The sequence below is a fragment of the Pelobates fuscus genome, chromosome 6, assembly GCF_036172605.1.
Source record: "Pelobates fuscus isolate aPelFus1 chromosome 6, aPelFus1.pri, whole genome shotgun sequence".
Lineage (NCBI taxonomy): Eukaryota > Metazoa > Chordata > Amphibia > Anura > Pelobatidae > Pelobates > Pelobates fuscus.
In genome coordinates this window covers 227,510,519-227,536,348 of record NC_086322.1, presented here as the reverse complement: position 1 = coordinate 227,536,348, position 25,830 = coordinate 227,510,519, and the positions used below count along the sequence as shown (strand labels likewise).

At 42.2% G+C, this 25,830-nt stretch overlaps 1 protein-coding gene across 1 annotated transcript in view; it reads left to right on the top strand.

Moving 5' to 3' along the window:
• CFAP299 (cilia and flagella associated protein 299) overlaps positions 1-25,830 on the top strand; it is a 534,984-nt gene that overhangs the window by 218,810 nt on the left and 290,344 nt on the right. Inside the window, exon 3 of the mRNA XM_063425365.1 lies at positions 944-1,034. Coding sequence (XP_063281435.1) covers positions 944-1,034 — 91 coding nt within the window. The remainder of the gene's footprint in view (positions 1-943; positions 1,035-25,830) is intronic.

Sequence of the window (25,830 nt, the reverse complement as noted above, 5' to 3'; positions counted from 1 at the left end):
CTCGTAAAAAAAGTAAATAAAAACGATGTTGCCATTTGCAGTGACAGTGTTAAGTCTACAAAGTACCATTCAAAACGACGGTCTGACTATTATAATATTTACCATATCAACCACAAATGAAGGTCTTAAACTGAATGCTTTATGGGTATTATGACTCATAAATTATATCAGCAGGGAATCAGTATCAGTTCAAATGTTTCTGCATACTCCCAAAGACGCACATCTTCACAAAAGCCTCCCCTGACACTTAATAAGTCAATCCCCATACAACGCCTTCTCAGTTCCCCTCATCTGAACCTACTCCCTTCTCATTATGCTCAGCTCCCTGACTGTATTAAAATCATGACTATCTTTGTATACATCAGGGGTGCCCGCAAGGAAGATCCCCAGATGTATTAGAACTACAACCCCCATGATACTTTACATTCCTTTAGAATTCAATTAGAATGACAAAGCATCATGTAAGATATCGTTTTAAAACATCTGGGGATCTAATGTTTGGGCACCCCTGGTATACATCATCTTATCACTAGATTAAATCTGTATTTTACACATATTTGTTTATTTATAAATTGGTATTTTTAAGTATAGTTCAGTAATTTTCTATGGGTCCACACCCTAAAGTAGTGCGCTGCCCAGAGTTAGGGGTCCGATAGGTAACATTTTATGAAAGAGATAAAAAAATGTAGTGTTTTGGTTAATATATTTCATAACTACAGAAATGAAATGCTATTGTGAATGTATTCTCAGATCAGAATCCCATGCCCAGATGTAAAAATACAGACTTCTGGCTTTTTACTGTAAATTCAGTTATTGCTTAAACTGTACTTCTTTCCTGCACGTCATGAAAATTTAAAGTTAATGTCATCTGAAATATATATTTTAGGCTTAAAAATGAAGACTTGTTAATCATAATCAACTTCTTCTGCTTTTTTTTTTTCAGGATATTGTCAAGTGCAGGAAAAGACCTGAAAGATAATTTCCTGAAAGCATTAGCCTTGAGGGAAGAAGCAAATCGCAACGGGAAGATGACTGTGAGTACAAAGCAAAGGATGTAAAATAGCCCACTGTAAATCTGCATGCAGGGCTTCTGTCTGCACACTATGTAACCATTTGGTCTTCTACAATATTTACTGTACAATCATATTTCCTGTTTCCAGGAAATGTGTTTAAAGAAACACTGTGGTGTTAGGAATACTAACCTGTGTTCCTGGTGCTATAGTGCCATAATCCATAATTAGATTTAGGGCCTCCCATTTTTAAATAAAAAATAGTTTAAAAAAAAAAAAAAAGCTATATCGTTTACTTTTTTACAGCGCCGAGGCTCCTTCTGTGCTGCTGCCCGCTCCGTTGTAAGCATTGCAGTTTATACAAAACAGCAATATTTGCATTGTAGGGTTAAAGCGACAGGACCACTGCATCCACACCACGTCATTGAGATGAAGTGGTCTGGATGCCTTTTTAGTCTTCAAAGGCAAAGTAATCCATGCTGTGTTTTATGATATATTTTTGACTGCATTTACAATTATAGAATGGGGATATTTGTCAACAGGTACGTAGCTGACATACAGCATATTAACAAAAACAAGAGGTAAAGAAAGTTTTACTCAAATGAGCATACCGAATGAATTCCAGTGATTATTTCAATAATTTCAATTTCAATGCAGTCCTAACATTATTCAGTGATGGCGTTCTACTTAGTTTAATTAATATAAAAAGTATTTTTCAATGAAAGTTATAATGTATTGATTTAATATTTGTTTTTTAAAAAAAATGCTTTAAAATAGTGATGTTGCCACTTGAAGCATCATCATAGTAATCAGCGATAATACCCGTGGACATTTGAAAACAGAAAAAAAAACGTAATAGTATCTCACTATTAAGCAATTTGACTTAATAACCTGTAATTTCATCTTATGCTGACAATGATGTGATAAGGTTTTAAAGGAGTATTCATGCCCACTTAGGCCTCATAAAAATTATATCTCTATGCAGTTGTGGTTTAGAGCCCCAGGTGCTGCCTTACTTTTTAGTGTAATAACTTTTTTATTGGTTTAAAATCAAAGTTCTATCAGAGTTAAATCTCTCTTATTCTCTCCAATTCTTTAACTGAAATGAGAATACATTTAATATCAGAATAGTGCGTACATTGCTTAATAAAATTGATTCTGTTTATAAATAGAATATTCGTTTTCGGAACAAAAGTATGTGACATTTTAGGTTGGCTGTTGACGATTCATTGAGACACCAATTGCAGTTTTATTTGAGACATGAAACACACTGATCACTTTAGACAGCCAGCATGCACGCTGGAACTGTGAATCCATTCTCCTTTGATGTAAATCTGTGTGTATTGATTGTGACATTTCCAGCACTATTAAAGTCTGCAAGGGGAAATAGAAGGGTGATAGCATACTGTAACTGTGTTTAAACTTACAGATAGATGGAAATGGGCATATGTTATGAAAGGACATTCATGGTATGCTACCAAGCTAGAATGACATAATATTAACTTAAAGTGATAGGTAAGACCTATTGAGCCTTTCATCCACACTTTACAGAATGGTGCTAAACCAATATTTCAGGAAATAACACACATCCTGTATTTATTTATTTTTTTAAAAAGCTATACATATCAGATCTACTGCACAAGGTAATAATGTATAAAATGATTGCATAAAAATAAAGCACATAATTCTCATTTCTTGTAACACATATTTGAAAAGGTTACAGGTTTTATTTCTAAATAGTTTCTGTGGGCACAGTTTAAAGTAACTAATAGATATATAAGATATATAAGAATTTAGCACCTTTAGTCTCCTCTAAAGCAAAAGGACTTTTTTTTTTTATAATTGAAGTTTATTGTTTTATATTCAGTTTGTACATCTGCGATATTTCATTTGAACATTGCCACATTTTACAAAGTACAGGGTCAGACACAATTGATACACGAGGCAGGTCAATAACAAACAGTATAACACATCTAGTTTCAAGCATTGACCCTTATGTTGTTGTGTGCCATAACGACTGGTGGCTGTCTCGTCTATACCCCCCATTGCTGGAGTCCTGCTGTAAATGGTAGGAAGGGCGATGCCCCCTATTCTGTCTGCTTACTGTAGGTGCGAGGCCTATCTATGTTTTCCCTTGTAGGAGATACAGCATTAGAAGTGAAAATTAGAAAGCTCCACAGCTGGGGAGGCATGTGTGCAGGTGGGCGCAGATGATATCTGAGCATGCGTAAGTGTATTAAAATTAAAAACACAACCAAAAACTAACCCATAAACGTTAACCTCCTAAAATTTGAACAAGGGGATACCGGTATTGTCTTGTTCAAGATGTTGGTGGAGTGTGTTATAGTGTGGGCGTGGTCTCTAGTCCTATATGCGAGCATTAGCTCCCAGCTTGCTCAGGGTGCTAGAGTATTGCCTGTGACTCAAACCCTCTTGTGTTCTCCCCCCCCCTCTTTTTTTTTTTTTTTCCTCTTCTCCTCAGGCCCTCCTATCTCAGGGTAGGGGGCTGGAGGGGTATAAGGCCTCCCATGGCTCCCAGATTTGTCTAGTTTTAGAGTTAGCTCCCAGGGAGAGGACAGCCATACGTTCATATGCGTAGTTAAGTTTGATTCTGTCCACTAACATTGTTGCCGTAGGGCATAGGCCCGACTTCCACTTAAGAGCTATAAGTGCCCTGGCTGCCATGGCGATATGTGCCACCAGGGCCCTTTCATAAAAAGTTATTCCAGGTGGGAACTCCAGCCAGAGATACACCCCGCGGTCCCTTGGAACTCTAATGTGGAGTCCCTCCACTAGATTTGCTGCCGCGTCCCATAGGGGCCGAATCACCCCACAGTCCCACCACACATGTAACATGGTGCCCCTTTCTAGGCCACACCTCCAGCATGTTGCCGTTGTTGTTTTGTATATATGACTGAGCCTGTCTGGTGTAAGATGCCATCGGTAAAGGAGCTTTCGGTGCACATCTATGTGAGAGTAGGATCTAGTGATACCTCGTAGCGCGTTTAGCCCCTTAATCCATCTCTCCTGTGTGACTATCTCCCCCGTTTCTTTTTCCCACTGTAACACCATGGCCATGTTGGTCTGGGCCTTAGGGGCCGCAAGGGCTCCATAACAGCTAGATAGGAGTTTAGGTTTCAATGGAGTCGTCCAGCACAAGGCTAGTAAGGATTGTAGTTCTTTGTCTGCAGGGGTAGTGTCAAGCGTTGCGTAATTTGTATGTGATAGTAGTATACTTTTAATCTGAAGATACAGAAATGTAAATTTGGATGGCAAGTTGTATTTCTCCTGTAGTGTCGGGAACGGGATCAGTGTGCCCCCGGCAGTCAATAGGGATATTTTTGTTATACCTTGATTCACCCATAGTTTTATGGGGATCTCCGGGGAGACCGCCTTTAGTGCTGCTAATGGCGCTAATCTGTGGTATTTGTTGGGTGCGCTTCTCATGTTGTTGAGTGTGTCCCAAACGGCTAGAGATGCCGCTGTAGTAGGGGGGGAGGGGTTATTTCTCAGTAGTGGGGGGGTCCACATGTGTGCTGTCAATAAGTCCCCTGATAATTGCTGTCTCTCCATATCCACCCATCCTAGCAGGCCACATGGTGCATGGAGGTTAATGTCCTGGGCCAGAAGAGCAGCCCTGCTGTATGTCCACACCTGAGGGACGCCCATGCCACCCTCCACGTATGGTCTCTGTAATACCTCCTTCACTACTCTGGCTCTGCTTTTATGCCATATAAAATCCATGAAGAGCTTCTGCACTTTGTCACAGTAACTCTTAGGGGTTCGGATAGGTAGCATCCTAAATATATATATAGCAACTTGGGCAGGGAAATCATCTTGAGGGCATTTATACAACCGGACCAGGAGATTCTCACTTCCCTCCATTTGTCTAGTTCCTGTCTCATTGTTGTCAGCACATGGTAGTGATTGAATTTTAAAAGTGTTGCTATGGATTTAGTTATTCTCCCAGGTAGACTACGTAATCGTCTCTCCAGTCAAATTGAAAGTGACCCGACAAGGTCTCTTGCCTGTGATATGGTATGTTAATCGGGAGAGCTTGTGTTTTACCAGTGTTAAGTTTGTAATAGGAGATTGCTCTAAAAGCTGACAGCAGTTCCATCAGCCGGGGGAGGGACGTTTCAGGGCTGGATAATGTTAGAATGATATCGTCTGCGAATAGCGAGAGTTTGTGGGTCTGATCTCCTATTGATATGCCTTTTTATGTCTGGGGAGTCTCGAATACGTTGGGCCAGAGGTTCCATGCATAATATGAACAAGAGCAGGGACAGGGGGCATCCCTGCCTGGTACCATTTGTTATGTCAAATGGGGGGATATAAAACCTGCGTTGGAAACGCTAGCTGTCGGGTGGGAGTAGAGTGCCGTTATGGCGGTAGTGAATGCCGGGGGAATCCAAATTTCCTCATCACCTCCATCATGTATTGCCAATTTAATCTGTCAAAGGCCTTTTCCGCGTCCAGCGCTAAGAGAAGGCCTTCCCTTGACTGCACCTGTATGTGGTGGAGCACGTTTAGGAGGTGCCTCAAATTATTTGAGCCCTTTAATGAAGCCAGATCAGTTATAGTGAATGAGTTTTGGTAGAAGTGGGCTTAGTCTCTCTGCTATGATTTTGGCATAAATTTTTGTGTCTGTGTTTAACAGTGATATTGGTCTAAAATTTGCGCATACAGTTGTTTTTTTGCCTGGTTTGGGTAAGGTGACTATGTGGGCCAGGAGCATCTCCTTTGGGAGGGATCCTTTCCGGAAGCAGGTATTAAATACCTCTGTTAAGTGGGCGCTTAATTGTGTTTGGAAAGTTTTGTAATAGAGCGCTGGCAGGCCATCCAGCCCTGAGCTCTTGGCCGAAGGTAGGGCTGTTATATGTTTTTGTACTTCCTCCATTGTAATAGGTTTGGTAAGGTCCTGCATATCTTCTTCTTGGATCTTTGGTAGCTTTGTCATTTCTAGGAAGTCATTTATCTGTTGTAATGTTGGGACATTATTATTAGAGTCCTCTTTAAGGTTATATAGTGTACTGTAGTATTTAGCAAATTCTTGTACAATTTTGTCTGGATTAAGAATTTTGTCCCCATTTGTTGTGTGAAGGAATTCTATCCTCGTAGCCTGGGCCCTTTTTTTTAATTGGGAGGCTAAATGAGCTCCTGCCCTATTACCAAGTTCAAAGTGGCGCTGCTTAAATCTGCGGAGTAGAAAGTTGGTTTTGGCTAGTTCTAAATCCGACAACTGACGTTGTACATCTTTTAAGTCTAGTGCCTGTTGAGGTGAGGGGGCTGCCTTGTTAAGAGAGGAGATCTCTGTCAGCTTTTTAGTTAGATCTAGGTATTTGTTAAGTCTCTGGGCTTTCGCATAACTAGCGTGTTTTATCAGTACACCACGTATGTAGGCTTTGTGTGCTAACCAAAGCGAATCAGGCCTAGTGTCAGGTAGCTTATTAGTGTCAAAGTATAGGTTCAGTTCGTTACGAATATCTGTAATTGTGTTTGGGTTGGTGAGTAAGTGCTCGTTAATGCGCCAAGAGCCTCTGCCCCTAGTGGGGAATTGCTCTCCTAGCTGTAGCATTACTGGCGCGTGGTCCGACCATGTAATGAGTCCCACCTCGGTCGTCTGTACCTTTAGTATCTATCATTGAGCTGTGAATCAGGAATCTGTCTATTCGGGAATAGGAATTATAGACAGGGGAGTGGAACGTGTAGTCCCTCTCTCCAGGGTGCATTACCCTCCACGGATCCATATATCCCTGTGTCAGTAGGATTTGGTTCAGTTTGCGTGTTGCGGAGCGTCTGTGAAGCGTCATGTTATGTGTCACTTCTCTTGAGGACGTAACGTCCATCTGTTCGTCTAGGATAAAATTTGTGTCCCCTCCTTATCACCTCTCCTAGTCTCCACCTGTCTAACTTTTGATATATCCTCTCCAGAAAGGCTGGTTGGTCAGAGTGCGGGCCATAGATATTAACTAACGTGTATTGTGCATTATTGATCGTGCATTGCACCATCAGGTATCTCCCATGTGTATCCGCATGTTTTGCCACCAAGGTGAAAGCTATTTCTTTTCTAAGGAGGAGAGAGACACCTCTTTTCTTTGCTGCATAGCAAGCGTGGAAATCTATCTGGAACTGAGGGGAGTTGAACTTGGGGCGGTGTCCCCATTTGAAGTGGGTCTCTTGAAAGAACACTATGTGTGCCAGTGCCCTTTTTGCCTCTTGTAATGCTAGGCGTCTTTTGTGAGGGGAGTTAAGCCCTTTTGCGTTGAGCGAGAAAATGTTAAGCACCATTGTTGGGATTAAGTCTATTTTCTATGACCAGGGACCCTCGGTGACCCAGTGTGTTCACAGCAAGACATTTTAACCTTCCACACCTTTCATTATCTACATCAACCACTGTTGTATCCCCGCATTTAGAGGTCATGACAATAATAAAAAAAAAAATACATAAAACCAAACATGAACTATATACAAGTCTCCCCATACTCCAGACAACCTCCAGAGGGAGCTGCCTGAGTAAGAACCCGGGAGAAAAAAAGGGAAAGTTGCAGCGCGACAGGGTCGCCCTGCATTGGCCCATCGATGAGCCTGGTGGGAGCGTGAGCGGATCAAATTAAGAAAAATTACATTTTTTCACGGCCCCAGTCTCGGGCCCCCCCGACAACGGTCTTCATGGGGGTCAACGAGGACTTGTCGGTGTGAACATCAGTACCGATAAACAATCAAATTGTTCATCCACATTTCAACCCTTATTCCTAGGAAGGCATGTCTGGATGCTCAAGTCCGTGTTTTTTTTTGTTTTGTTTTTAAACTTAGCAAGAGTTTAGAATATGTAGAGATGGATAGGTATAGCGTGAATAAGAGAACAATAGGATTATTGCAATGTTTGTGGGGGGACAATACTGCACCCAGTCTGTAGTCAGCCTGTAGCTCCGCGGCGTGTGCTGAAATCGAGTCTCGGCGCCTTGGGCCCGTGGTTCACTTGGCTGTTGCAACTCTCTGCCAGTTCCCCGTGATGCGGTTCGTTGTTGGTTCCGAGCCTTTGGTGGGTGATGGTTCTTCCTGTACCTGTATGTTCCACTGTCCCAGCAGTTTACGTCCTTCCTCTGGTGTAGAGACTGCTCTGTCTGATCCATTTTTGTGGATAATAAGTCGAGTGGGAAAGCCCCACTTGTATGGAATTTGTGCTTCCCTTAGTGCCTTGGTTATGTTGCCTAAGTAGTAGGGGACAGATCAGCAAAAAACTGCAGGCCTGGGTACTTGCCCGCCAGTCTCGCCGTGTCCCTGTCAGCCTGCATCAGTCTGTCTTTGGTGGCATAGAAATGGACCCGGACAATGGCGTACTTGGTACTGTGGCAGGGATGTTCCTGGGTTTTTGTATTCTATGAGCCCTGTCAATCTCCAATACCTGGGCTGTGGCGCCTGGAAGCAGGGTTTGGAATAGCTGGTGTATATACGCCTTTAGTCTGGTGTTTTGACCTCCTCCGGTATGCCGCGCAGGCGGATGTTATTCCTGCGGGACCTGTCCTCCATATCTGTAAGCTTTGTTTGCATCACTTGTAATTGTGTGGAGAAATCGGTATAGGCATCAGCTAGTGTGTTATGTGCCTCTATTATCTCCTCTGTTTTATCCTCTAAGTGTGCTGTGCGTTCCCCTATAGCCTGCACTTCCCGCCTAATTTCCGCCGCCAATTTCTGGAAGTCTGACCTGATAGCGGATTGCCGTGGTTAGTGATATGGTGGTCAGATCACTTTGTTCTGACTCGCTGCGGTCTGATTCCGAGACCGGCGAGCGGGCTTCTCTGGCGCCATCTTGGGTGCGCTTGCTCGGCGAGGCCAGGGCTGATACCTGTAGTAATGGGGTCCTGGATTTCATTTTCCGTGCCGCCTTGCTTGCCATGACACAGGGGTACCTGTGCAGGGTATTGCGAAGCTTTGTCTCTCGTTAATTGGGTGGATTCACACTGTATTTGCCGTTTCTCGGCGGAGCTCTGGAGCCGTGCGACCGTCTACATGTGCGTCCTGGCCACGCCCTTCAGTAAAAGGACATTTTAAATACATTGTTTACTCATCTGTGGTGTAGAGCCAAAGTCCTTGGTTTCCCACTGGATTTGCTATAAGGAGTATAAGGGCCCCCATCAGAAATTTTGGGGCCCCTCACGGCCTGAGCCTCTGTGGCCCACCCTCAGTCTTCCCACAAGGCCTGCCACACAAGTCCGGCCACAGGGTCGGCTCCGAGTCCGCCTACAGGGATGCAGCGTATGTGTGTAAGGATGCAGTATATGTGTGTATGTATAGTGGATGTAGTGTGTGTATGTGGGTGCAGTGTGTGTATGGTGTATGCAGTGTATTTGTGTGTAAAGTATGCAGTGTATGTGTGTAAATAGTGTATGCAGTGTGTCTAATGGATGCAGTGTGTATGTGTGTGTATGGAGGGTTCAGTGTGTTTAAGAATGCAGTGTGTGTGAATTTGTGCTATAGGATAAGGGCTGTGCTTTCTGGTGGTGTGAGAAGGGAGAAGTTTCTTCATTTTTATTACTATTACTAAATATACTTAAAGGAGCACTATAGGGTCAGGAACACAAACATGTATTCCTGACCCTATAGTGTTAAAACCACCATCTAGCCCCCCTGGGCCTCTCATTCCTCCATAAATATAGCAAGATCTTACTGTATTCCAGCCTAAAGCTGTTTGTCTCAGAAAAAACACGCTGTCTGCTGACATCATCAGAAGTGGTAGCCTGATCTAATCACAATGCTTCCCCATAGGATTGGCTGAGACTGACAAGGAGGCAGATCAGGGGCAGAGCCAGCATGATTCAAACACAGCCCTGGCCCATCAGCATCTCCTCATAGAGATGAATTGAATCAATGAATCTCTATGAGGAAAGTTCAGTGTCTGCATGCAGAGGGAGAAGATGCATTTTAGGCAGCCATGACCCAGGAAGGATCTCTAACAGCCATCTGAGGAGTGGCCAGTGAAGTTATCACTAGGCTGTAATGTAAACACTGCATTTTCTCTGAAAATACATTGTTTACAGCTAAAAGCCTGAAGGTAATGATTCTACTCGCCAGAATAAATTCAATAAACTGTAGTTGTTCTGGTGACTATAGTGTCCCTTTAAGTGTAAACCTCATCATGTGCTGTAAAATACAAATTTTATCTACTTTGCCATTTGAATTACTTGACAAAATGATTTTGCTCTATGCTACTTATGTTACCCTTACTCCCTTGTGTTTCTAATAACTGATAATGATATTGTAAAAGGCAAGCTAAGGAGGGAAATGCGGAAAAATAGCGTGACCCAAGATTTATTGTATATAGTCTGGAAAACATCAGCAAATATTACTTCTTCAAAAGGCAAATAACAAGAGACAAATTGGAGAATATTTCCATGCCAGTTGGTTATAGAACTAACTGGCTCTAAGAACAAATAATATGAAAAAAAAACATTAATGACAAATTCAGAGAATTATAACATAATAAATATTTTCAGAATATTGTTAGTGCCTTATGAAGAATGGAATAAATTCAATCTATTTGTAAAACCACTATTCTTAGCTCATTGTCAAACACGCAAGAGCTAAACGCCATGAAGTATGTGTGTATATATATATATATATATATATTTGTTAATTGATGACATTAGTTCAATTCATAAAGAAAATATAATTTATCAAGAAAGTGAGCGAACAAACAGTAATGTGCCACTGGAATTGACAAAACAGCAGAAGCTCAAACGTCTTCCAAGTTTTGCCAACCTGGGACTTCACCTTAAAGGAACAGTGGGATACAAAACAGTATTCCTAATTTTATCCTTATATAACCTTTGCACTGTTCATATTTATGAACTCCATTACCTCGAATACTTTGCTAAGCTTTTCCGCCTCTGTTGTGTTATCTGTGCATTAAATCCTACTGCTTATTTTTGCTGCTTTAAACACACCTTTTGAGCAATTTAAAGAGTGGGAATGCAAGAATTACATAATTCCAAATGCACGCTAGTTATATGCCATAAAAATATTTAAAGGGACACTATAGTCACCTGATCAACTTTAGCTTAATGAAGCAGTTTTGGTGTGTAGAACATGCCCCTGCAGCCTCACTGCTCAATCCTCTGCCATTTAGGAGTTAAATCCCTTTGTTTATGAACCCTAGTCACACCTCCCTGCATGTGACTTGCACAGCCTTCCATAAACACTTCCTGTAAACAGAGCCCTATTTAGGCTTTCTTTATTGCAAGTTCTGTTTAATTAAGATTTTCTTATCCCCTGCTATGTTAATAGCTTGCTAGACCCTGCAAGAGCCTCCTGTATGTGATTAAAGTTCAATTTAGAGATTGAGATACAATTATTTAATGTAAATTACATCTGTTTGAAAGTGAAACCAGTTTTTTTTTCATGCAGGGTCTGTCAATCAGAGCCAGGGGAGATGTGGCTAGGGCTGCATAAACATAAACAAAGTGATTTAACTCCTAAATGACAGTGAATTGACCAGTGAAATTGCAGGGGAATGATCTATACACTAAAACTGCTTTATTTAGCTAAAGTCATTTAGGTGACTATAGTGTTCCTTTAAAAGAAAGCTTTCGGCTTACCTATTTCCTTCTTCTGCGCTGCTGATCTCTCCCCCTCCTGTGAAGCCATTGAGGAGGTTTTGCTTCCACCATCGCTGGTCCAATCCAATGCTCCTCATACAGTAGTACAGGGGACCTGATGCGCTAGTGGAATGTGGGCAACCAATGCTTCTCACAGGAAAGTATTGAATTTCATTCCTATGATCTGCAATGTCACTTGATCTAGTTTTATTTGGTCAATGCTGCCATTAGAGGTGTGTTTAATCCTGTTTACACACTTAGTGTGTTTTACATTGCAGGGTTAAAATAACAGGATCACTGCCTCCAGACCACTTCAGTGACATGCAGTGGTCTGAGTGACGTTAGTGGCCCTTTAAGCAAAGTAACCCATGCTTTGTTTTATGACCTCTTTTGAGTGTATTGTAAAGCAGTGAAATGCAATCATAGAATTGGGACATTTGACAAGTAATTGACAAACAAAATATTAATAGATACAAGACGTGAAGAGCTCTGCTCCAAGAGCATACAATCTATGAATTTCCATGATAATTTCAATTCCAATGCAGTCATCATGAGTATTTTGTACTCTAAAGTACTTTAGATTCTCTAAAGCATTGCAGGTAGGACTTGGCTCAGGAGAGCTATAGGAAACTCGTGCTTAGACCTCAAGTAAATAACCAAACAGTTCTAAAAAAATGTGTCTCCTTACAATGGATGTGGGGTGGACTGCGCCAGTAAACTCTTGGCACCATAACCACTACAGTGAGCTATGGCGCTTGGAGTGTTGCTTTAAAAGGAGATAGTGTGCACCATAAACACTTACGTACCTTAAATAGGTTATAGTGCAGTTAGTAACATGTCCCTGTCTCTCCACCCCCTGCCCACTGTAGCTGTTGAAATTTGCAAAAAAATTTGCAGCTATTCTTCCATAACCCTAGTTTTTGATATCTACTGCTGCATTTTAAATATCAATGGGAATATACTTTAAATACATTGTTTTATGTGAATTCATAGAAATGCCAATAATTGTGCCACAGATCTAGTTCACAAAGATTTTTTTTTTTATAAACCTGTGTTTGCAATTGTTTTGTGATGATGAGAGCAGAGCATTTCTGTGTATTTTTTTAAACAAAAGATTAAAAGGTTAAACAATAAAGACACATTTTCACATCCTTCTTTGCTCATATTTACCAAGGGTGCCAATATTAGTGGAGGGCACTGTATGTTACGCAAATAAGTCAATATGAACCCAGTCAAATGGATAGACCAAAAACTAAGCAGCTAATAGGTGAATTGTAAATGATACAAAAACACCTTTGGACAACTATGTTTTAATAATAAAGATTTGGGCACACACTTGTTTTTGTATAATGTATATTTATATGTTTTATCCTACTTTCGTCCACCCAGGATTGCAGCCTCTGTAAATTCACTGTGCTGTAAGGGGGAAATGGTTGCAAGATGTAGAGTTTTGTTTAACTTACAATCGACAAGAAATATGTGTTTAAAGCAGCAATTCATCACTTTTATTTATTTATTTGATTTTTATACCCGGAACTGGAAGGTGTTGCCAGTATATGTCATAACACTGGGGCCTCTGGGTAATGCTGGCATGCATATGTGTTCCACATATCAATGCAGTCCATTGACAACACATTGTATTGTTTATCCTGTGCATCCCAGTAACATAGGCTGGTCTGGGATGCTAGAGCATCTCGAATCATATTGGGGAATGATTATTTAATGGAAGCGAGCGGCTGACATAAGAGATGTTCTTCCTTTCTGAGAAATAAAGTGAGGTTCTAGAACAGGTTCTGCTCGAGTGTTTATCGTCTGTGATTTGACGGCTACGCATGTCAAGAGAAAATCTGGAGAAACAAAGCTTATCAAAGTGGAGGAGATGGCTGTAAATGTACCCCAGCTGTTGCCTTCTGTTTGTTTTTATGATATAAAAATGTTTGAAATATGGATTTCTGCATCTGGACCATACTTAGGAATCCATATGGTATTGAAAGTAAATTAAATCATGTGTTGACAGCCAAATATGTTTATTTCGCCAGTTTTCCATCATATCATTCTCCTATTAACCATTTTAGTTTACTCATTATCCAGTCACAATCCCTTTAAAAGTGATCATTCAACAAATGACCCAGGCCATACTTGAAAATGAGAGAAATCTCAATGTATCCTTCCTGGTAAAATATTGTATATATAAAATACAAGAAAAATGTCTGTTCCATTTTTTTGGGCTCAAAATGTCATGCTCATACATGAAGATATTTACCGCACGATTGCAGGCAATTTCTATGCACTACATTGCATATGCCCCTGGCACATGGCATGCTATTTGAGTACATACATATTATTTTCTCGTGCACTGTAAGGATTATATCATTTAATATTCTTCAGCTACTGTAATGAATCGTGAAATCTCACAGTGAAATTCTGACAGGCATAGCAGAAATTGGAGAATAAATCATTGTGTAATTGTGAAGCTTATGAGAGAGAGTGAGAGTGATCCAATCCATATATTATGAAAAAAAGGCTTTCATTTTCTGGAGACATAAGTCATGTGACTAAAAGTTGAAGTTAAAAAACAGAGAGCCATGTTGTGTACTTCTTTACAGGATTTGGAAGTTGGTTTAATAAAATAAATTGTAGATCTTAAAAGAAAAGTTAGAGGGGCTGTCACCAGGGTTTTTAATATTATGTTTACCTATCCCCTACATTTAACAAATATGTATTTCAGATGTGTGAAATCTAAAATAAAAGGTAGAAATCAACACTGTTTAATCCTGTAACTTGTTGCCTCCATCTTAGCTCTGGTTAATCATTGTTATAAAGCTCTGTTCTTTAATATAAAAGAGAAAGAAAGCAGAGTATCATAAAATCAGGCTAACACAAGTTATAGTTCGATTTAATTTTTACACTGAATGGTGTAATTACCAGAGAAGTGAAGATCTCCCTTTATAGGCGTGCCCTAGCGCCCCCTCCAAGTAAGTAGTCAAATTGCTTAAAGGACCACTATAGTGCCAGGAAAACAAACTTGTTTTCCTGGCACTATAGTGTTAATAGGTCCCCCCCCCATATTCATGGCCCCCCTCCCGCTGGGCTCTAGGGGGAGGAAGAGATTCAAATCTTACCTTTCTCCAGTGCCGGGCTCCCTTGGCGCTGGGGACTCTCCTCCTCCTTTGGACGTCATTGGCTGAACACTCATGCGCGGCAAGAGCTGCGCGCACATTCAGTCAGTCCATAGGAAAGCATTCTCAATGCTTTCCTATGGATGCTGGCGTCTTCTCACTGTGAAAATCACTGTGAGAAGCGCCTCTATTATTATTATTATTATTATTATTGCAATTTATATAGCGCCAACAGATTCCGTAGCGCTTTACAATATTATGAGAGGGGATTTAACTATAAATAGGACAATTACAAATAAACTTACAGGAACAATAGGTTGAAGAGGACCCTGCTCAATCGAGCTTACATTCTATAGGAGGTGGGGTGTAACACACATTAGGACAGGAATTTGCAATCAAATAAGGTGGACTGCCCTTTAGGAGAGGGCAAGAGACAGGTATGTGAGGTATTGGTTAGTCTTGGAGGCCATAAGCTTTCCTAAAGAGATGGGTTTTAAGGCACTTCTTAAAAGATGCAAGACTAGGGGAGAGTCTGATGGCGGTAGGCAGGCTATTCCATAGGAAGGGAGCCGCCCGTGAGAAGTCCTGCAAGCGCGAGTTGGCCGTACGAGTGCGGACAACGGACAGGAGGTGGTCACGGGCAGAGCGGAGAGACCGAGAAGGGACATACCTATGGATCTGTGAAGAGATATAAGAGGGGCTAGAGTTGTTCAGTGCTTTATAGGTGTGAGTTAGTACCTTGAATTGACTCCTATAGCATACAGGAAGCCAATGTAAGGACTGGCAGAGGGGTGAGGTGTGAGAGAAACGACTAGAGAGGAAAATCAGTCTAGCAGCAGCGTTTATTACGGACTGTAGGGGTGCAGTACGGCTTTTGGGAAGACCAATCAGGAGAGGGTTACAGTAATCCATGCGTGAAATTACTAGAGCATGGACAAGCTCCTTGGTAGTATCTGGTGCAAGAAAGGGGCGGATGCGGGCTATGTTTTTAAGATGGAATCTACAGGATTTGGCAACATGCTGGATGTGAGGCTCAAAGGTGAGACCAGAGTCAAGTATGACGCCAAGACAGCGCGCTTGCAAGGATGGACTGATGTTGGTACCACAAACTTGAAGGGAGAGCGAAAGAGGAGGATCAGTATTAGGAGGAGGAAAGACAAGGAGCTCAGTTTTTGAGAGATTGAGTTTCAGAAAGCGGGAGGACATCCAGTCAGAGATGGAAGAAAGGCAAGCAGTGACACGTTGCAGGACGGCAGGGGAGAGGTCCGGGGAGGAGAGATATAGCTGGGTGTCATCAGCGTACAGGTGGTAGTGGAATCCAAAAGAGGTAATAAGTTTGCCAAGAGAGGCAGTATAAAGAGAAAATAGAAGGGGACCAAGGACGGAGCCTTGGGGGACTCCAACCGAGACAGGGCGAGGGCAGGAGGTATCATTAGAAAAGGAGACACTGAATGAGCGTTGGGAGAGATAAGAGGAAAACCACGAGAGGACAGAGTCACAGTGAGACAGCCACTAGAGGCTGGATTAACCCTAAAGTAAACATAGCAGTTTCTCTGAAACTGCTATGTTTACAGCAGGCAGGGTTAACCCTAGATGGACCTGGCACCCAGAACACTTCATTAAGCTGAAGTGGTCTGGTTGCCTATAGTGGTCCTTTAATATAGGTTGCTTATATCATCTGGGTCACATTTAGTGTCTGTATACTGACTGATTAGATATGTGCAGATCTCAATGTTACACTATCACAAATAAAATAATAATGTGACAAGATTCAACAGCGCACAGCAAGATATGCTCTCTCATGATGCATCACACAGAGCCCAGCATTTGCAGAGTGCTATGTGCTTTGTCCAGTAGTGGAACTTCTGCGGTCGCAGGGCCCGGCTGCCCTGTCGACTCATGCACCTGGGGTGCGCGCCGGCATTGTGGTGCAGCCCTCGCCACTCGGAACAACCTCCAGGGCCGCATTTAGGGGGCGCATGCTCTTGGGGCCGCCACCCAATGGCAATCTATTTCCTGGGTGATGATGTCAGAGCTGGAAAGAAGCAGTCACTTCCTCCCAGCTTACACACGGGAGGAGACCGCCAGAGAGGAGAGGAGGGAGTCAAAGTAGGAGCTCTCTCTCCCATCAGCATGAGGTAACCACTGGACCCCAGGGAAGTCCCCCTCCTGCACCTAAAAGGTAGGAAACAGGAGGGTGACTACATTTTATAACAGTTTGCATCTGTGTGTGAGAATGTTTGTATCAATATATCTGTGTGTGTCTGTGTGTTTCTATGTGTGTCTGTGTGTCTGTGTGTCTCTATGTGTGTGTATGTCTGTGTGTGTGTGTCTGTATGTGTGTCTGCATGTGTGACTGTGTATCTCTTTGTCTGCATGTTGGTCTGTATGTGTATCTCTTTGTCTGCATGGGTATCTGTTTGTCTGCATGGGTATCTTTTTGCATTTATGTCAGTGTGTGCCTCTATGCATCATTATGTGTGTCACTGTTTATATCTGTATGCGTGTCATTCTGTGTATTTGAATGTTTGTCATTAAATGCATATGTGTCTATGTGTATCTGTATGTCTGCATATGTGTCTGTATGTGTATCTGTTTGTCTGTATGTGTCTGTACGTGTGTCTGTATGTGTATCTGTTTGTCTGTATGTGTCTGTACGTGTGTCTGTATGTGTATCTGTTTGTCTGCAGTGTGTGTCAGTGTGTGCCATGTATCTGTATGTGTGTCACTGTTTATATCTGTATGAGTGTCATTTTGTGTATGTGCCTCTGCATGTGTGTCTGTCTGTATGTATGTGTGTCTGTGTATCCGCATGTGTGTCAGTGTGTCTGTGTGTCTGTGTTTGTATCTGTAGCAGTGTCATTCTGTGTATCTGTATATTAGCATGTGTGTCCGTGTATGTATCTGTATATGTTATACAAATGGAGGGGCGGGGTAAGATGCATGGGGGGGCCAAGGGCACTTTTCGCACCGGGGCCCTGTGGATTCTAGTTACGCCTATGGCTTTGTCCATTGGAAAAATCCCTCTGCTGATAAGGGATATGAGTGGGTAATGGTTGGGGGACTGAAAGTGATTGTTTAGAATATGAAGACACTGAATTAGAGTTGGTTTAAAATTAGGGGGGGTTTAGGAATATCTTCTTTCAAGATTCTATTGACTGTAAATCACTAATGAGACAGAATAAAATTATGGTTGAAGAAATACAAAATGACATTAACGCCCTGGTTCTTAAGAGATTTACAGCATAACATAAAAACCTATAAATGTATAGTGCTACTCACACACTCAAGACTACCCTAGATAAGGCGATATCCCTTCTGTATCAACACATGCTAGTGGGACACCTCACCAACAACGACCAATTCCTCAGACGCTGGGAACGCATGCTGGACACATCATTCACCGCGGCCCAATGGGATAAGATCCTCATATTGCACCATAAATGCTCATCGAGTTCCCAATATCAAGAAACAAACTACAAACTTCTCTCATTCTGGTACAGAACACCTGATAGCCTACACTGGATCTTCCCGAATGTACCTGACACATGCTGGAGATGTGGGGATGAGCGAGGTACACCACTACACATATGGTGGGACTACCCAATCATTAAGCCATTCTGGGAAGAAGTACAACAGAAAACAGGGGAAATCTTAGGGACGGAAGGACATCTCAACGCAGAGGCGGTCCTCCTACACTCCACACCAGACACCATAGGGGCATATAGGAAAAACATTCGCAGACACCTGCTGAACGCAGCCAAAGCACTTATTCCACTATACTGGAAACAGACAACTATCCCAACAATAAGGCAATGGATGGAGCGTGTAGAAGAGATATATAGAGCGGAATCAATGCAGGCCACCCTTGTGGGTCTCGAGGACAAAAATGTGGAGAGGTGGCGCCCATGGCTACTTTACATAGCAGACCGTAGCACAGACAGGAACGACAGGTCTGCAACCCCGAGGAACCCCGCGCCCCCCCCCTGCATGGAGACTGAAATCTGATACGATACACACGATACCATAGGCACGGGCAATGGGACCCCCTACCACTCCACACCACCCTCCTGTCAGGATCGGGTCAGGGATCCAACACGCAGAGTACAAAGAGTAGCAGATACGTATACCGGTCCTTAGAATGGCCGGACTTAACGTATAACTACGATAGAATGGTCAGAGACAAGCCGAGGTCGAGGGAACGAGAAGACAGGTAAGCGAGAGACAAGCCGGGTCAAGGATAACAGAAAGACAGGAGAGTAAATAACAAAGCCGGGTCGGAACCAAAAGACAAGAGAATAACAAAGCACTGTGTGACTAGGCGGACTAGAACCACGACAGGGCAATGAGTGAATGAGAGAGCCACTGTTAAGTATCCTGGCTAGGGAGAGAAGGCACGCCTCCGGCGAGTCCTGATTCGTCTCCCGAGATTTGAGTGACAGGACGTTCCGGGTTGGCGTCATGACGTCGGCCTCTGAGCCTCCTGCTATAAAAGGAAGTGGCTCCCTCGCGGCCGGCGTTTGCAAGACCGGGAGAACCGCGAGGAACCGAGGAGACATGCCGTCCGGACGGATAAACTTCTAAGTCTCTACCTCTCTTAGAGGTAGAGGCCTCAGGTACCCTGACACCTCCCCACCCTTCCCCCAAACTGCTTTCTCTAACCCCTCCCCCCCCCATCTCCTTCTCTTATCTCTCACTCGTCTTTCATCTAAGTTCTCTGACAACGATTCATGAACTGACTGAATATCAGATGCAGCCCACCTCAACCCGAGATTGTCAACGGATGCATTACACACTCACACATCAGACTAGAGGCGAACACCTCTACCACGACATCACAAAATACAAACAAGAAACACTCATAAACCGCAAATGATCACTAAAGTCAGTCCAAGAGCCTTCACCATCTCATCAGGGATGAGGCCCAAAGGCGGCAAGGAAATGTTAAGAGTGACCAACAGGCTGACACAACATACAAACTATAAGTATACCTATCCTCAAGCTGCAACCCGGTCACCCATATGACTACTCTAACGTGTTAAACATAATTAAACTGAAATGGGGCGGAGCCTGACCACCGAGGCGAGCAGTCGCAAGGCCTAACAGCTCCGCGTGTAAAACGGGGAAAAACTGAGGAAAACCCAGGCTGGGTGCCCCCAAATCATCATAAAGACGTAATATACCCCCTATAAGCGACATGGGGCGAAAAAACAAGAAAATGCCGACCGAGAAACACTCCCCGAGACTCACGATTGGCGATATGTGGGGACAGGCCCGCGGGGCAAGCGGGACCGACATGGCGGCGCTTCATGGCGGATGCTCCGATTTTTCGGATGACCTCTCTGGAGAGGAGTATCTTCTGGCACCCAAGTCAGGGAGACCAACACAGCAGTCTACCCTGGACCCAGACACCGCTCCGGTGACAATAGCGGCCCTCACGCGGCTACTGGCGGACCACCACAAGGATCTGCACAACGACATCTCTGCATTGAGGGGAGACCTCAAGGGAATAACGACCCGCCTCAATACGCTGGAACATACAGCCCGAACCACTAACCAAGACATTGGGGAACTCAGACTAACTGTCCAAGACATCCAGCGACAACAGAGACTCCTCGAACACCGCATGGCGGAGCAGGAGGATGCTGGGCGGCGCGATAACATGAAGATAAGAGGGATCTCGGACGGGATCCCCGACGCAGACCTAGCCCAAGCTGTTGCACGCCTCCTGGCAAATATTTTACCGCCAGCGCGGGCCAGCAAGATTGCTCCTGCCAACGTATTCCGGATCCCCAAACCGCCAAGGGCGCCGACCGGGGCCACACGAGACGTCATACTTACCTTCCACACTCGACTAGACAAGACAACAGTCCAGAATGCCTTGAGGGGAAAGACACCGTTCCATTTCGAAGGGATGACTTTAACCTTCTTCCCCGATCTCTCAAGAGGCACCCTAGCCTGGAGACGTTCCCTCCAGCCGTTGACCACGCTACTCCAGCAGAGAGACCTCAAGTACCGATGGCAAATGACCCACATACTCACCGTACATCAGGGGACGGACACTCATCAGATCCGAGAGCTGAGCGACGCAACACCGCTTTTACAGGCACTGGGCCTACAACCTGACGCCCTCGCACAGACAGGACGAGGGAGTGACACGTCTCCTTCACACTCATTGGACCCGGCGAGATCCATCCCGTTTGTACCGACAGGCCACACACCCGAACCCTACGTGGCACTCACTACCTGAAAAGCACAAGGGACGGTAATGCGACGACCTCGGGGCTTGACGCAGGGTATTCCAGCATACAAATACTAACAAACAAATGGACGATGGACAAATATATTTAATTTAACAAGTACCACAATGTGACTACATGTACGTAGGAGATCTCTTAACCCCGATTGCTGGACATTTCTCCTGTCATACCGATCTAACGGAGGTAGCTCTTACTATTCACTGGCGCACATAATAGCACTAGTCCTCATTGACACCACAAGGTATACTGGAGGTTGATTATACACTGTTTTGACACAGCTGCACCCAGATAAAACCACCAGACGATGCATCACCCACCTGCAAAGTTTTGTTAATTAGCCTTTATTACAGACGAGGTTGTAACCAGCAGCCGGCAAACAACTAGTCACCACACTTACACTATCGAGAGGTACATACCCGTCTCACTCACTTCACCCCTATACAAGCAAACCTACGGGAACCACATAATCATTGTATAATGTATACTATTAAGCCTCTGATAACAAAGGGATAACTGATTAAGCCTGTTGCTTGACATTTCTCGTTCATGTCCTACTTAATTCCCCCCTTAAGGTTAAAACGCGGCAAACCCAACACGCTACGACACTGATTAGTTTGGACCCGCCGCTGCCTGTCATGTCATAGGTCATAGCCCATGTCTCCCTAAGCATCGTACCTTTATCGTGCTTACCACGCACCGTACGCGTTTGCATTACTTAAACCTGCTCTTTTACACACGTTACACTTAGAATTTACCTACAAATGCACAACCGGATTAACGCAACCACAACGTATCTTGCTTAGTAACATGTTATTATGCCTTTTGTCCTACCGCTTATAACCATTATAATGTATTTTAATCGTGTATTTACTAATGCTGATGCTCATATGCCGGATAACACTAGATAATCTAACTACGTTTACATAGGTTTAAAAAATGTTTAAAAATGTGCTTCCACCTCAATGCCACATACATCTGAACTTGTGATATTGCTGTGATTATGTCTGCTGTCGTGGCAGCGTATATCTCCTTGTTAAACCATGCACGTCAAAAATAAAGAATTAAAAAAAAAACATAATTAAACTAAATTTCTGTATAATAACGTACCATTGTTCAAATGTTGTCCATGCATTCTTCGCTGGGACCTGCGTGTCCGTTATAATATGTTTGATTGATACATCTTAAATGACATGCCACTGTACATCGATCAGGGCAAGCCCTGAAATGTTTCTGTATGAATAAAGTAATTTTGATGTATAGTGCTACTCACTATAAATACATGGGATCACTGTACATTAAGGATGGAGCATAACGCATAGCCATTTTCCCATGTATACACTATGTTGTGTTGAATAGATGGGACATGGAAAATATACCTTATCTTGCGTAACTGGTGACATCACTTAATTAACACAATTGTGTGGTAGCGACCATTTGGATTATTATTGTTAACAAACTGTTTCTGTTGGAATTCTCCCTATTGGTGGGTTTAACCTATATATTTAAGAGTAGCCACATTCTACTTCATCTCCCATAATGCTGTTACAGACCTAATGCATCATCAAACATCTTGAGTGCCTACACGTTGTCAGTACTCCCCAATACAGAATTTTGCATAATTAAAAAAATGGGTTCAAAACGGTGGTCGAAGCACTTTTCGCTTGTTAAACAATTTTATACAGAGTCCTTCTTCATTTCCCAATTCTATCATTTCATTGTGGTTCTTAATTGCTTCACACTGCTAGTCGTAATTCTAAATGCACAGAAATTATTTTGCAAAGTCAGCATGCATAAAAAGTGAGAACAGATGGCAGGAAATATATGAAAAAAAAATACAATTCCTGTGTTATTCTAAAAGGAAAAAATGGTAACTACACTGAACATGACTTACAATAATAACTGGAGACCTTTTACTGGCTAGAGTTCTCTGACCGCCTGATTCATATACGCTTGGATTGTCAATCATCATTCTAAATCCTAGGTATGTCAGTTTTGTTTAAATGTAATCAAATGGTTTATGACAGTGTTGGTGACCTGTGTGGCATTGTTGAAGGTTAATATATAACTATGGCAGAGAAAAGGGCAGGATATTTACTAAGGGGAGAAGCAATCCCTAGACATATTACTATAATATAGTAAACATTTATGCAACTATCCTGTGTAATACTAATTAGATACTTTATGACAGTGGTCAACAAAACAATATCACTACCTCTTGCCTTATATCATATACATATGTATATCGAAATATTGGATCATAGTAATTTGTTAAAACAAAATTATATATAATGCAAGATCTTACTTTTAGATATTGAAGATCAACTCCTGGTTAAATCTGCTACAGGTGCCCTTTGACATCAGCTGGCTGTCACATAGATAGCTCCATACCCCCATACCAACCCTCTTTTTGCATGCCCCTGTCAACAGCAGTCCACTTAAAATGTTTGTCTGTGTGTCCTTACTGTGATAACTGACTACCAAGCAAAACAACGGATTGGTGGGCTCTAATTGTGAATTCCTCTACTGGTTCTAATTTGCTCTTAACATGTTATTGGGTGGGATGGATACAATGCTTTCTCCCTCTGGTTTTAAATGGAGTCCAAGACTCCAAACACATTTGATTTTAACATTTATTTACTTGGGGTAAAGTTAGGCACTGACAGCACATGTCAAGTGAGATATTTTATTCCAAATTATTACTCTTGTTAAAGGGACACTATTGGCACCCAGCCAATTTAAAATGATGGTAGTGGTCTGGGTGCTGGAATATCCTTGTCCACGTATCCCTGCAATGTAAAACATTGTACTTTCAGAGACACTGCCTGTAGTGGTTCCTGTTCAATTGAGACATTTGTCATTAGTTTTCAAACAAATGTGATTTTGAATTCAAATTTGGCTTGTGGCATAGCTATCCTTATATTACTCACCACCTGCTTCATCAAGTAATGGCCATGTGTACCACTTTTGCAGGGGGTTTCTTAACTTCTATTTCCCTTCCATCTCTCGCCCACAGCTTGTCAGACTTCCCATTGTTAGGAAACCACGTATCTCTGGCTCCCTGACAATGGCACACTACCCCTATGATGTTATTGTTGGCTTCTCTGTCATTTTCTGTAGGAACACCTGAGCCTCACTATATTCACACGCTTTATGATCTTATTCTCAACCATGCACAGGTAAAACTGGAGCATATGCCTTATATCACTTTGCATAAAGTAATGGATGGGCATGAAAATGCATAGGCATTACCTTAAAGGCTAGGCAGGAGAACCTGAGTCTGCATAGTGCCTTTGTGTTTAGGAAGCACTAATAGTTTTCAAACTCAGCTCTTTCTGGTATGGCACTCGCATAGAATGAGTGGCAGTAATTGATTGCCAGCAGGAGGAGAAGGAGTCCTATTTTTACTTTCATTTCTTTCTCTTATAAATCTATACATTTACAATTTGGAATTTGGCTAGCATAATGTATTTCATTTGAAATAAAGTGGTTAGGGCTATGACAAGTACACTTTATCCGTAAGTGCTTCAATCTATCCTTATTGCAGTAATATGTGAGGTAACTTAATGCAAGTTATTTACATTATTTTTAAATTCAGGTGAATGTTTTCCTAGGAGTGCATAAGGTCATGATTTAATTATTCGAGTATGTCAGCATTTATTTGTATTTCACCTTTTCATGCTACCTTTGAAAAAGGGAGTATGATTGACTGCCTTGTAACACATTACTAGAAACAAGAAAAATGCTTGATATATTTGCAAAAGCCTTTCTTTAGAAGGGTACCAAAGACGTCATTAGGTTTCATATATCCACAGGAAATCTAAATGTTAAAATGCAGTAGTGGAAAGGAAGTAACGTTTGTGGTAAGGTAAATGTTTCCAGTCTATGCCGTTTTAAATGGATTTTCTTTGAAAGGATCATTTATGCACAAGTTTCTCACCTTTCACCTTTAAAACGTTCCCACTTCGTCTGTAAAAAAGGCCTTTTTGATGTGCTGCAAACCCATTCATCTACAATATCCATTTTTTGCCTGTGGGGATGGTTGTTCATAGAATTATGGCATTGTTTTAAAGAAACACTCTAGCTTTAAAATAAATATACTATTTTTACAGTTAGGTTCCTTTTAGATTTTATAATACAGCCTTTTCTTTGTTTAAAAAACCCCAAAACAAAAACCAAGGCATTAAATAAAGTAACTGAGCTCATCAGACATGTTTTTCTCTGTTCAATTGGATGCTTCTCATAGAGAAGCATTGAGGACACATTGCAGTTGCTGCAAGCAACCAATCCAATGCTTCTGTAAAAGAAGTGATGAGGCTGCTTGTAAAGTAATTGTAGGATTTTAAGATGGAAGCGACTCTAGTGTTTGTCTCATTGCCTCGTTTCGGCATAATGAAACAATTTCTGCTTCTCAGAAACAACATTCTTTTATACTGTTAGACAAACTGGGAAGCATCTATGCACAAGAACCACTATATTACTTTTTTTTGTAAATCTGTTTTTATTTGTTTTCAGCCCAGTGTACAAACATAAAATAAACAATGTTCCTGAGAACAGTAGATGAAACCTAGTTACAAATACATCAAAACACCTTGATTAAGGAAATTCTGCACAACAACAAAAGCAGAACAAGCTTAAAGGAACACTATAGTATTATACAAACCTGTATTCCTAACGCTATAGTGTACTTAACCCTAATTAGATTTAGCCTCCCCCATTGCTGTGTAAAAATCAGGATACCTCTCCGAACGAGCAGGAAACAGGCTGAAAGAGCTCCTTGCCTGATTTATCTATTAAACATATAAATTAAAGATTTCTTTTCAATTTCACAAATGTTGCCTACGTA